Source organism: Parasteatoda tepidariorum, chromosome 5, assembly GCF_043381705.1.
Source record: "Parasteatoda tepidariorum isolate YZ-2023 chromosome 5, CAS_Ptep_4.0, whole genome shotgun sequence".
In the NCBI taxonomy this organism is placed as follows: Eukaryota; Metazoa; Arthropoda; class Arachnida; order Araneae; family Theridiidae; genus Parasteatoda; species Parasteatoda tepidariorum.
This window is the reverse complement of record NC_092208.1, coordinates 16859879-16872028: the sequence shown is the minus strand read 5'-3', so window position 1 is coordinate 16872028 and position 12150 is coordinate 16859879. Positions and strand designations below refer to the sequence as shown.

General features: G+C 36.4%; 1 protein-coding gene across 1 annotated transcript in view; it reads left to right on the top strand.

Moving 5' to 3' along the window:
• Nucleotides 1–541: 541 nt before the first annotated feature.
• Nucleotides 542–12150, top strand: part of LOC122269852 (uncharacterized) — a gene marked incomplete in the record, with an annotated part of 12491 nt that continues 882 nt past the window's right edge. The window contains 3 exon segments of the mRNA XM_071180868.1: nt 542–693; nt 2836–3197; nt 6582–6742. Of these exon segments, the coding sequence (XP_071036969.1) occupies nt 665–693; nt 2836–3197; nt 6582–6742 (552 nt within the window).

The following is a 12150-nucleotide window of genomic DNA, read 5'->3' as shown; positions in this document are numbered from 1 at the left end:
ATTACGTTTGGACTACTAAGAGATCGAATTTCTTGTTTCTGCTGACCCGAGCTGAGGCCTTCTCTTTTCAAGGAGGTATTGGTTGGACCCTCTTAGAGTTAAAAAACGAAGTTTAAAAAAAAAATTATAAAAAAAACTCCGTTACTTCATCAATAACAATACAAAAAAAAAATTGATCATGATTTACTTAAATACAAAATCAAACCTTTCAGAAGATGTGTTCAGATTTAAGACACGTACTGTGTAACTTATGCTAGCATTTGTACATGCTGTCAAAATCTATTGAAAAGTACAGAAGTTATCGCATATGCTAGTCTGAAAAATGTTGTTTAAGGAAAACGCCATTTATAATTTGCAAAAGCTCATTATAACTATTTGCGTGTCAATGCAACAAGCCCTGTTTATATTTCATTCATTTACTAATTTTCATACTTTTTTATGCCGTCTTTATACCTTTTTCTTCATAATGCGCTCATTATGAAGAAAAAAGTATAAAGACGGCATCAGCATGGCTGCATATTAAACATTAGTCATAGAAATATCAAATTAAAAATGAACAGCAGAATGTTTTGAAATTTTCAAATTAATTTAGATTTATTTTCTTATTCCAAATTGTTACATATTTTAAATTTTAGCAAAAAGATTAAACAATTTTAGCAATAGTATGAAAGATTATATTTATTACATTCCTGGGTAAGTTAATTTATAACGTTTTGTTCTCAATAATTTTAATGATAAATTCCATCCTAAAGAGAAAAAGAAATGGCATTACATAGTCAAAAATTCATTTAAGAATATTTCCAGCATGGTTATATTTAATATGTGACCTTTGAAAACATACAAATGTGTTTATAATTGATAGAAGAAATTCTTTAAATAGTTATAGAAAAAAAGAACAGAACAAATGTAGTTTTGATTTTAGATACCTTTTAATTTAACTCTTTGCATTCCTAATACGTTAAATTACAGTTTGAACTATTATGAGTACTAACTCATTTAAAATACAAAATACAGCATTTTTTATTTTTTTATAATTTTTAAATTCTTAAAATAAGGTGGCTGCTTATAAAATCCTATATAATTTAATTGTTAAAATAATGTATTTCATTCAATGAGAATTTAAAAATATTTCTTTCATAAAATTTAACTGTTGCCACAATTTAAATAAGATAGTTGTACCTGCAGCTGCCTAACATTTGGATTAAACAAATAAATTTTTACCACTTTATTCAGTTAAATATTTTATAAATATTACCATCTATTATATTCGGTACTCGCTAAATCTGTAGTTAGGCATTATTTTCGTGTGGAAATCTGACAACTATCCAACATCTGAAAGATATTTTTATAAAAATCAATCAACCAAAAAATTTACCAATCTACCAATATTTCGGTTAGTTGGGGGCAGTTATTGGGTTGACAACCAAGTTTCCACTTTATTTTTTAAATGTTTTATTTTCGACATAATGTTTCAGATCCCAAAAACATTAAGTGAAGAGTGAAATGTTAAAATCTAAAAAATAAATACTCCCCTCAGAGAAACAATGCTTGTCTACCAATGAGGTGGCTCACCCAAGCTCTAATCTCAACAATAAAGTATCGATTCGAATTCTGCGGCCGGCTCACTCCGACCACATTGCTGACGTTAAATATCCACAGTGACAGACTAATCACAGGTTAATCTTTTTGCCACTGAGCTAACCGAGGGAGGTTTTCGTGGGGTCCTCTTCATTTAAAGCAAAATGCTCCATTAAAAAGGCAGTCCAGAAGTCTAGCTTGCCCCAATGCGTGATCCAGGAGTTTCTTTGTCTTCTGGTTCGAGTTCAAAGCAAGCTACGGAGGTGAACAAAAAATGTGTCTACCAGTCAAGGCCGTTTATAAAATAAAATAAAATGTTTTAGATCATTTGAAAGTGGATGTTTTGCTCTACCGAAATGTTTTTATTTAATTTTTTATTCGTTCGAGTTGATATTCAGGTCATTAAAATGGAATATCAAGTTGAGAAAAATTAGCATTTTCGACACTTCTTTCTTTTTGCTTTTAATCGAGGTTCTAAGACTGCAAAAGCTGCTTATGATATTTGTGCTGAGTATGGAGAGGGTTCCATAGCTGAAGAGCAGCTCGTGAATGATATGCCAAGTTTAAAAATAAAAAATATTGATCTCAAAGACACACGTTGTCTCAGCCATCCACTTGTATCAGGGTTCAATGACAATGATAAAAGGCATGCATTAATGAACGACGATAATTCGATGTTTTTGTGAATGGAGGAATGAGTAAATCGGCTTAATAGAGATGAATTTGAGAGATGATGATTTTTAATGAATGAGTCATTCAGTTCCTAAATTATATAAAAAAAATCTTTTATGGTCCTAGATCATTTGTGGTAGTGCAGTCAGGATGATCACGATGAAAAATGTAAAGGTTCCAATTCCCAAGTTCCTAAATGAAGTAGCTGATTTACATGCAAATACCGACCGGCCTGTGTAGGGGTTAGGGAACTGCCCTTGCATCAGAAAGGTTCTTGGTTCGAATCCCGGGCAAGGCATGGATGTTCTTTCCTTCTCTGCACTATCTGTCCTTACTGTGGGAACAACGTTGGCCCACATTATATGGTGCCCCTGAAAGAGTGGCCAACAAATCTGCCCTTCAGATGCCTGTATGACCTAGGTCATTATCCAGGTGGGCATTGAGGAAAAAAGTTTCCATGCAAATTGGACAGCAAATTAAACTGAAATTTACTAAATTTCTAAGAGAAAATTTTTGTTTTAAAATTTGTCGTGTAATATCACCTACTAAACGGAAAAAGAGAGTTACATTTTCTGTATTTTTCAGCTATACTGGATTTTGTCCAGATCTACCTAATCACTTTGGAGAAAGCTACGGCAAGGCTACGCATCAGATCATCAGACAACGACCGAGAGATCTTTTGAGAGAAAGGTTGTCTGATGTGCGGTACGGGGAACGAAAGCGGGGAACGTACTATAACGCATACCAGGGTGATCACTGGCACAACAGCAAGTACGTCGACTGCTGCAAGAAGTCCTGCTGCGATTCCTGCTGCCGAAAATGTCGAAGACGTGATGAATGCATTTACAAACTTCCAAAATACTCGAACAACAAGGGTTTCGGAAAAGGAATGGCTGGACGACAGAATTTTGTCTGTCCAACTTATGTCTACGTTGAAGGATATGCAGGTAGGTCTTTCAATACTGAATGCTATATTATAAACTTGTATGATGCATACAAATTTGCATTGTTTTTACAAGAGTATCCATGCAAGATGCTGATTTCTGTATAAATGATTAGGAAATGGTCAAAGAATCACTCAAACAGACTAAATTCGCCAAGGTGTGCTATGAATTTTTGATAAAGCTATTTACAATAAGCTTTCACAACCCTGAGCTTATTGCTAACTGCCGGAAATAAATCAAGCTAATTGAGCAATAAATGAAATGAAATTATTATGTGTATGGATGGTGTTTTCCACACTAGGGAACGTTGCAAGTTCCATACCGCCCTTTACTTCCGGGTTACTGTTTCCGGTGTATTTTAAAGTCATTGGACTCACAACGTGATCATTGTGTTTTCAGATTCTTGCAATCGTTGTATTTGATTGCTTATTACTTGTGTTTACAAAGCTAACAATACTTGTGTTTACAATGCTGAAGGTGCTAACACTAACGTAAGATGGTGCACAGCTTGCAACAAGAATAAACAGTAACCAAACCAGGATTGCTAAAAAAGCGAGTGATTCAAAACCTAGTTACCATGTCACTTTTTTTAACAATATATCTATAAATAACTAAAGCAAATTTTCACTTCAAACTCACCAGAATCACTTAATAACATTAATATCTTATGAAATATGGCAGATTTGAGCTCAAAAATTATCTAATTTATTTCTTTTATTGACAACAAAATGATCCGTTTGAAAATATCGCCTCGCAAAATAAGCTGTAGTAAGCAGTTGCAAACTTTATAACCGGAACTAGAGCAGGTATTGAGCTTGTGATTGTTATCGTTTACATTTATATTGAAAACGCCATCCATAGGCTAAGTGAAATGAAGCATCAGGCCGATTAGAAAATACTGAGGACTTTTACTGTTAGCCTGGCACACTGCAAAGTGTTGGCAGCTGCTTACCGAGCGCCGACCGATCGAACTACTATTTAATTAGCCTGCGACACATTCAACTGCACTTTAATTTCAACTTATTTACTTTCTGAATACTATTTTTGAAAGTGCAATCAAACAAAATAAATCTCTTCGATTTATTTATTTTAATTAAGTAATTAATTTTTAAATTTTTTAATTTATTTATTAAATTTCCCTGTATTGCTTTCTCTAAATCTCATGGAGATGTGCTTATGTCATAAAATGTTTTTAAATTCAATACACATGCACTAGCTAATCTAGATAAGAACAAAAGAAAGAAGAATAAAAATAATCTGCAGCTCATGAATCACATAAAAAGTGTTACGCAATCACTGCCTTAGAGTATATTTTTAGCATCATTGTTAATAGATGTACAACAGATTCGAAACTAAATATTTAAGCAAAATAAAAAGAAACGTTTCCTGACTACAACAATTCATTTTTGGCACCGAGAAGAGCAAAGAGATTAATTTTTACTATTTTGTTTGCAAATAAGATATCAACAAAAAGAAACGCATAAAAAATATCTACAAAATTCAATTCAGATCATTTATAGTTTGTCTATGCTAAGAACTCCTCCCGCCATAAAGTCTGAGGCCGTTTGGTGCTATGGAAACAAAAATGGCATATTTCAGGGAGGGTAGCTTCACTCTAAGACTAACACAATAGACCGAAGAAAGAGATAGCCTTTCTTTCACCGAAACCACTCCAAAACAGTGACCCCGCACCCCTACTCGAAATAGTCATACCTCGTTACCATAGTCATCACTACAGGTCCAGATGAATGTCTGAGGCAGTTCTTATTTTAGACAAACTATAGGCATTCCTTGTAGGTTTGAAACTAATTCACCTTCAGCTCGGAACCGCCTCCAAGCTCCAAACAAACTGGTTAATAAAGGATTTTAATCCTTCCTTTGTTGTTCTCAATCTCAATAGTGATTTGAAAATCAAGTTGAAAATATACAATAGTTTTTGAATTATATAAAGGCAGTCGTTACAGGAGCTAGTATATATTTTTTTCTACCATTTATAAATAGTGGTGGTGAACTGACAAATAAATCTAGTAGACACTCCTTATTCCAGTTAAGTATCAAAAAATCTTAAGTAGCCGCAAATGGGAAATATTGTTCCCATAGTTTAGTTACCGGTGCGATTCTAAGTTCGGATCCCGTAATGTTAATTTTACACTATGCGTCTTTCGCAATATCTCAAGAACTATTGAAATGAATTAAAAAAATTTTGCACGCAATTATAAAATTCGTTTATCCAAAGATAATTCCATGCAAAAAAAAAATTCAGTAAATTTTTTTTTAAATGGCGAGCAATTGGGGCTTGTCCCATTGGCCACAGAAATGCCAGAACTGCTACTCTCTTCTCGTTACCCAGTGGGCACCTGTGGCGAAGCCACGGCGGGGGAGCAGCGTCGCCCACGTCACACAACCACAAACCCGTTTACAGGGCGGGGCACATTCACACAAAGAAGAAAGGACATAGAACACACAGAGAGTAAAAAACATCCATGCCCTGAGCAGGATTCGAACCTCGGCCAATGGCTCCGGAGTGAGAACCGNAGTTTCAATAAATCTAGGTAGCCGCAAATGGGAAATATTGTTCCCATAGTTTAGTCACCGGTGCGATTCTAAGTTCAGATCCCGTAATGTTAATTTTACACTATGCGTCTTTCGCAATATCTCAAGAACTATTGAAATGAATTAAAAAAAATTCGCACGCAATTATAAAATTCGTTTATCCAAAGATAATTCCATGCAAAAAAATAAACTTCAGTAAATTTTTTTTTTAAATGGCTGGCACTTGGGGTTTGTCCCATTGGCCACAGACGTGCCAGAACTGCTACTCTCTTCTCGTTACCCAGTGGGCACCTGTGGCGAAGCCACGGCGGTGGAGCAGCGTCGCCCTCGTCACACAACCACAAACCCGTTTACAGGGCGGGTCACATTCACACAAAGAAGAAAGGACATAGAACATAGAGAGAGAAAGAAACATCCATGCCCTGAGCAGGATTCGAACCCGCGGCCAATGACTCCGCAGTCAAACACGCTAACTACTCGGCCACCTGGTCAGCATTTCGGTAAATATTGAATATTTTATTTAATAATAGTAAAAAAAATTTCAATAGACAATTTAAAATGATCTGAAATATACAATTTTTCAGATCATTTTAAAGTATGCAATTTTACATGGTAAAATACTAAATTTTAACGAAATTGGTTGAATAGTTCCTGAGAAAACAAATTTTAAATGTTCGACTTTTTTAAAATTCATTAATCAAAAGTTAAGATCATTAGATCATAAGTTATTCAAAGTAGTCCATTTTTTTGCACTATACTTATTTAGCTTCATGTTGAATGTCGTTATTTTAGTGACGTCATTTAGTTATTGCATTTTTCCCCTATCTCTATCAGGTCGAGAATGCGATGAAGAGGAGATGTACTGTCCACCCTCACCTCGAAAATGCTGTATTCCACCTAAAAAGTCCCGACCTTGCTGCAACTCATGTTGCGATCGGAAAGTCATGCATCACAAACAATATGGATCCATGCAAGATAAACAAAGTTATACACCAGGTAATAATATGTTCTATTAGTTTCGTGTTTTAATAAGATTAAAAACATCTGGATGATGGCCTAGTACAACATTTAGAAGATGAACTTGACAGCAATATGGGAATCATGCTGGTTGATTTGTGTACATTTCCTAACCCTTACTGATCATAGTGCTAAAATAAAGTGTCCTTAGAATCGTGACAGATGAAGGGAGATCCATATTTGGAATCCAATTATAGTCTAGTTTACCATTGTAAGTGCTGATGGATACCGAAGGTGGGATTTATTCTGTTTTGTAACACAAATGGGAATTATTTTAACTCAAAACTTCCTCCGCTAAGTTAGGCTCAACTAGGCGGAAACTGGAAGAATGCTTAAATACCCCTCCCTCTTGTGTCTGTAATGTGTATCCTCCGCATTGTTTAAATAATTCTTACTTCTGCCCTCCTTGCTGACATTGAGCAATTTTGATATTTCCTAGTTGGTTTTCTTTTTGTTGCGCTGCGCTATTGTCTGTCTAACAAAAGAACTCCTACCACAGACTCTGGGGTTGTTTACTGCTATGGAGACATGTTAAAGTACATTTTAAAGAGAAGAGTTTTCAATACTTCTCTGGCCAACCCGAATCGACGTTTATTTTAAATGTTTACCTCTTACACCAAAAAAAAAATTTTTTACTATCGTAACCATAGTTACGTAACCATAGTTACCGACAATGCTCCAGACCACTAATGAAGGGAGTTTTTTAGTTAGACAGACAGTACGGTTTCTTCTACTCGGTTGAGAGCGTTGTTCGACACGATTGTTATCTGTTTCACGACGTGTATTTTCAAATTCGTAAAATCGAAATAGAATGTGTCGAATAATCAGTACAGAATAAGGACGTTTCATGGAGAATTAAGCTAGGCTGAATCATATAATCGCGAAAGACAGTACCTAAGTTTAAAATGCGGTGGTTTAAATGGGTTAAACTAATTCGTTAATTACACTCAAAATATTGATTTTTTGGGAGGGTGATGTAATGAGCACGTGATGTTCTCTCTTCTCATTAGCTAAAGGCCAACTAAACCAATTTTAAACAATCGGTTAGTTGATCCTGCTACGACGTAACATAATCAGTTCAACCTCTTCCCTGCCCGTTAACATATTATCAGCAAAATTTGTGGCAAATACACTACTGGCCATTAAAATTGCTACACCAGGAAAGAATGCAAATAACAGAATGATATTTATTGGGCGCATACATTAAACACTCTATAACAAAAAAATCGAAGCACCAAGAAGGAAATGTCCGATTGAAACGAAAATTGGTGGATAGGAAGACAATATACAGAATAGTAAATTATTAAAATTTCAGAACAATTGAATAATTTATTGCAGAGTTACAGTAACAAGTTCAATAAGGTGTTGACCCTCTAGCCTGGATACAAGCTGCCACATGGCGTGGCATAGACCGATAAAGCTCCCGGATGGTCTCTTGCGGTATTTCCTGCCAAATTCGATCCAATTGTCGAACGAGGTCATCAACATTCCGTGCCAGATGCAATCGCCTTCCCATCATATCCCAGACATGCTCGATGGGAGAGAGATCTGGTGATCTGGCAGGCCAAGGAAGAGTTTGACAAGCTTGCAGACAGTTCATAGCAACACGTGCCGTATGTGGTCTGGCATTGTCCTGCTGAAAAACCAGCCCAGGGCGCTGCAAAAGGAACGGTAGCAAAACAGGTCTTAGGATGTCGTCGACGTACCGCTGTGCAGTAAGTGTACCTCTAATGACGACCAAAGGGGTCCGGCTGTCAAAGGAAATGGCACCCCAGACCATAATGCCTTGTTGAGGGCCGGTGTGGAGTGCAGTAGTGCAGGCAGGATCCGCCCTTTGCGCTGTACGTCTCCAAACACGTCTTCGATGATCGTCAGGACACAGTTGGAAGCAGGATTCGTCGCTAAAGACTATACGTCCCCAGTCGGCATCATTCCAGTCATATCTGTTCGAAACATTGATGCATACGAAATTTCAAAGCAATCGGGTGATTACTTCTTGGTGCGCCGATTTTTTAGTTATAGAAAGTAGTTGGAAGAACAAGTGATTAAATTTTCAAGCTATTTGGACGTATAGATCCTGAGGAATCAGTACTCAGAGCAGCCTCCCCAGGCAGCAATAAGAGCAGTTATTCTCCTGGGCATCGAGTCGAACAGAGATTGGATAGCATGGACGGGTACAGCATTCATGCAGCTTCAGCATTATGACCCAATTCATCGATCGTAGTGACTGGCAAGTGGTGGCGTGCCAGTCGTTCGGCAAGAATTGATCGGACGTTTTCAATTAGTAAGAGATCAGGAGATCGTGCTAGCCAGGGCAACAGGCGAACATGTTCTACGTCAAGAAAGGTCGGGACAGTGCGGGCAGCATGCGGTCTGCATTGTCCTGCTGAAACGTAGCGTTACGGGGGCCTCGAAAATAAGGCTAAGCAACTGGCCTAACACATCAGAAATGTAACGGCTGCTGCTCAAAGTGCCGGCAATGCGAACAAGAGGCAATCGCCACGTGTAGCATCGCAGGGTAGCCGAAGCCATGGTCGCATTGCTACTGCAAACGTCGTTGAACTGTTCGTGCAGACACACTTGCAAATGACTCGATTTATTAACTCAAGGTTCGTGACGTAGCCGTACGATCAAATTAAGGTCATGTTTATAAGATGTCTGTCTTCTCGGCTGCTACTGATGGGGTGGGGGTGCTGAGATCTTGCACGGCGTTCCATATGACCGTCATGAACTCATCGATTCCATATTCCGTTAACAGTCATGGGATCTCGACCAACGCCAGCAGCAATACTTCAGTATGATAAACCGCAATCACGGTAGGCCACAATTCGACCTCAATCAAACGCAGACTCGTGCTGGTAGGCATTTCTCCTTTTTACACGAGGCGTAACAAAAAAAAATTTTACCCAAGAACAACGCTCAAATTCAATTTCTGCATGAGGAACTTACTGTCAAATCTCTTCTTTTATACACATTGTAGGAGTCGCTACCACCGCCTGCTTTGTATGAGTGCGCTGATAAGCTAATCATTTGCATGCCACAACATGCTTTATCCGTCCTGCTTATTTCACGTTCGTGGTGTGTCACCTTCCTGGTGTAGCAATTTTAATGGCCAGTAGTGTATTTACGTAGAAACGATACATTAAGAGTCTCCGGTCTATCACTAGTAGTCTGTTGCTCTCCTCTTATAGGCTGGTGATTTTAATTTAATCAAATTATCCTTATTTTTTCTCCCTTAACAATTGTCGAAAATCGCATTCAATTAGGTTCAGGTGTAGTCGTTTCATCATAATTTAATAATTTGGTGACCACCTTGACAAATTGATCATCAATCAGTTTTGACAATGATAAAATCTAAAAATTAAGGTAATTTATATAAGTACCGAATCAAATACACACGAACAACTAGTCCATTAGGGAGACGCCCAATTCGGTAAACGATGTTATCGCCCCTTGCCATTCTTATAATCCTTATTACCTCTCCTAACTGTTTTGATCACTAATTTTAAACAGGTTCTCCATTTGGAAATTGCATGTTGTATTGACCTTTCGATAAGGAATTTTGAAAGCATTTTCATAATAATTTTTTCACAGAAATAACCCAAAACGTATCACAATAAAAGTACAGAATACTAAACAAAAACAATTATTGATATACGTGGGGATTCAGTACAACCTTATGAACTTGGAGAGGAGGTAGGGTAAATTATAAGGTTTGAGAATCGCAAAGCAACTCATAGGAAGAAATGTCTTCGTACGCACAAGGCGTACTTCCCTTTCATAAACTGGTTGCTCGTGCGTATTTAAAACGCTACTTTTATTTTTCAAATTATTTTTTGTTTTCTGGCAATGGTAGCCAAAAACTGCTCAGATCTAGCTGTTTTTTGGCAGGTTCGACGACTAACTTGTTGAGCATATCAATAATGATGACCAAAATAAATAAATTACGATTAAACACCTATTTCCGGCCTAATTTTAATGCAACTTGCGACAATTTCAGCAAACATAATTTAGAGAAGTACGCACGAACATATAGCTCATGATAGGGCGTTGAGTTACCCTGCAATTTTCTTAAGTGCTCTATCTCTCCTCTGAATTTGACACTGCTAAACGCTGTTCAAATTTATCCGTTGACGTAAAATACCCTCAGTGGAAGACGGATCATGGGTTACAATGTTCTTGTTATCGGGCAAACCATGGGTGGTTTTCCTCTCAGTGTCACGAAAATGCTGGTTAGTTCTATCAAAAAAAGCCCTCCAAGAAGGCAGTTTATCCCAATCCTTAATCCAGGAGTTCCCTTGTCTTCTGGGTTGGGTTTAAAATTACAAGGATACGGAGTTTAATATAGATAGTCGTAAGTTCAGAATTGGGTCGGCTGTTCAAAGCATCATAAAATAAAATCGTCCAGTATAAACTTTATCGCATCACGATTTCGTTCTTTCAAAATTAATTTTTAAATTTTTTTTTTAACTTTATTTCCAGGTATAAAAGTTATGTTTGATGCACCCTGTTTGGAAAAACTTTTCAAAAGACAACATGAAAAACCAAAAAGCGGTCGCTGTTACTGCTGTTGCTGAATGTGATAAATGACTTCCAAGCAGAAATACTCACAGAAAGCTCGAGCAATAGAAATTTTGTAACTCTAATCATATTATTTTAAGCTATCAATTTTAGTAAAGCATTAAATTGAAATAAGGAGACAGTAAATAATTGGCCTGAAATTTGAACTAAACTGTGTACGTTAAAAAGCAAGTGAAACATGAATAAAAATTATCTACACTTAATACAAGTTTGTTAACTTCAAGCTGTACAGACATATCTATTCTAACGTTTAGTGTTCCAGTTCACGATATAATTATTATTTCTAAATTAATAGTTAGGAGTATGCCATTACATTGTATTACTTTTTAAATTATGATTATTATAATTAGTTATTTAATGAGATAGTATGCAAATTTTCTGAATAGCACTAATGCCTAATCATTCAATATATCGTTATTTATTTGTGTAACCACTATTTTTGCTTAATTTTATTTAATTATGCACTACCTATACATATAAACCAGGGTTGGCAAGTTTTTGACACATGACGGTTTTTACCGTCATGTCAAAAACCCCTCTGTCAAAAACCCATAGTTTTGGTAAAACTGTATTTTTAGTTGAGTTTAACTGCTAATTCAAAATTAATTCATTTTTGGGCAATAAAATTAGAAAAAAAGTTGTTAAGAGATATTTAAAAACAGATTCTTGCATTTTGTCAACATGATTATATCAAAACATACTATTTGAAGTAAAATATTAGGATACGAAACAAAATTTTCAACATTTCCAAGCATGATTTTGTTTGGCATATTACATTACTGAAGAATGTCAAGTGCAGCTCAGA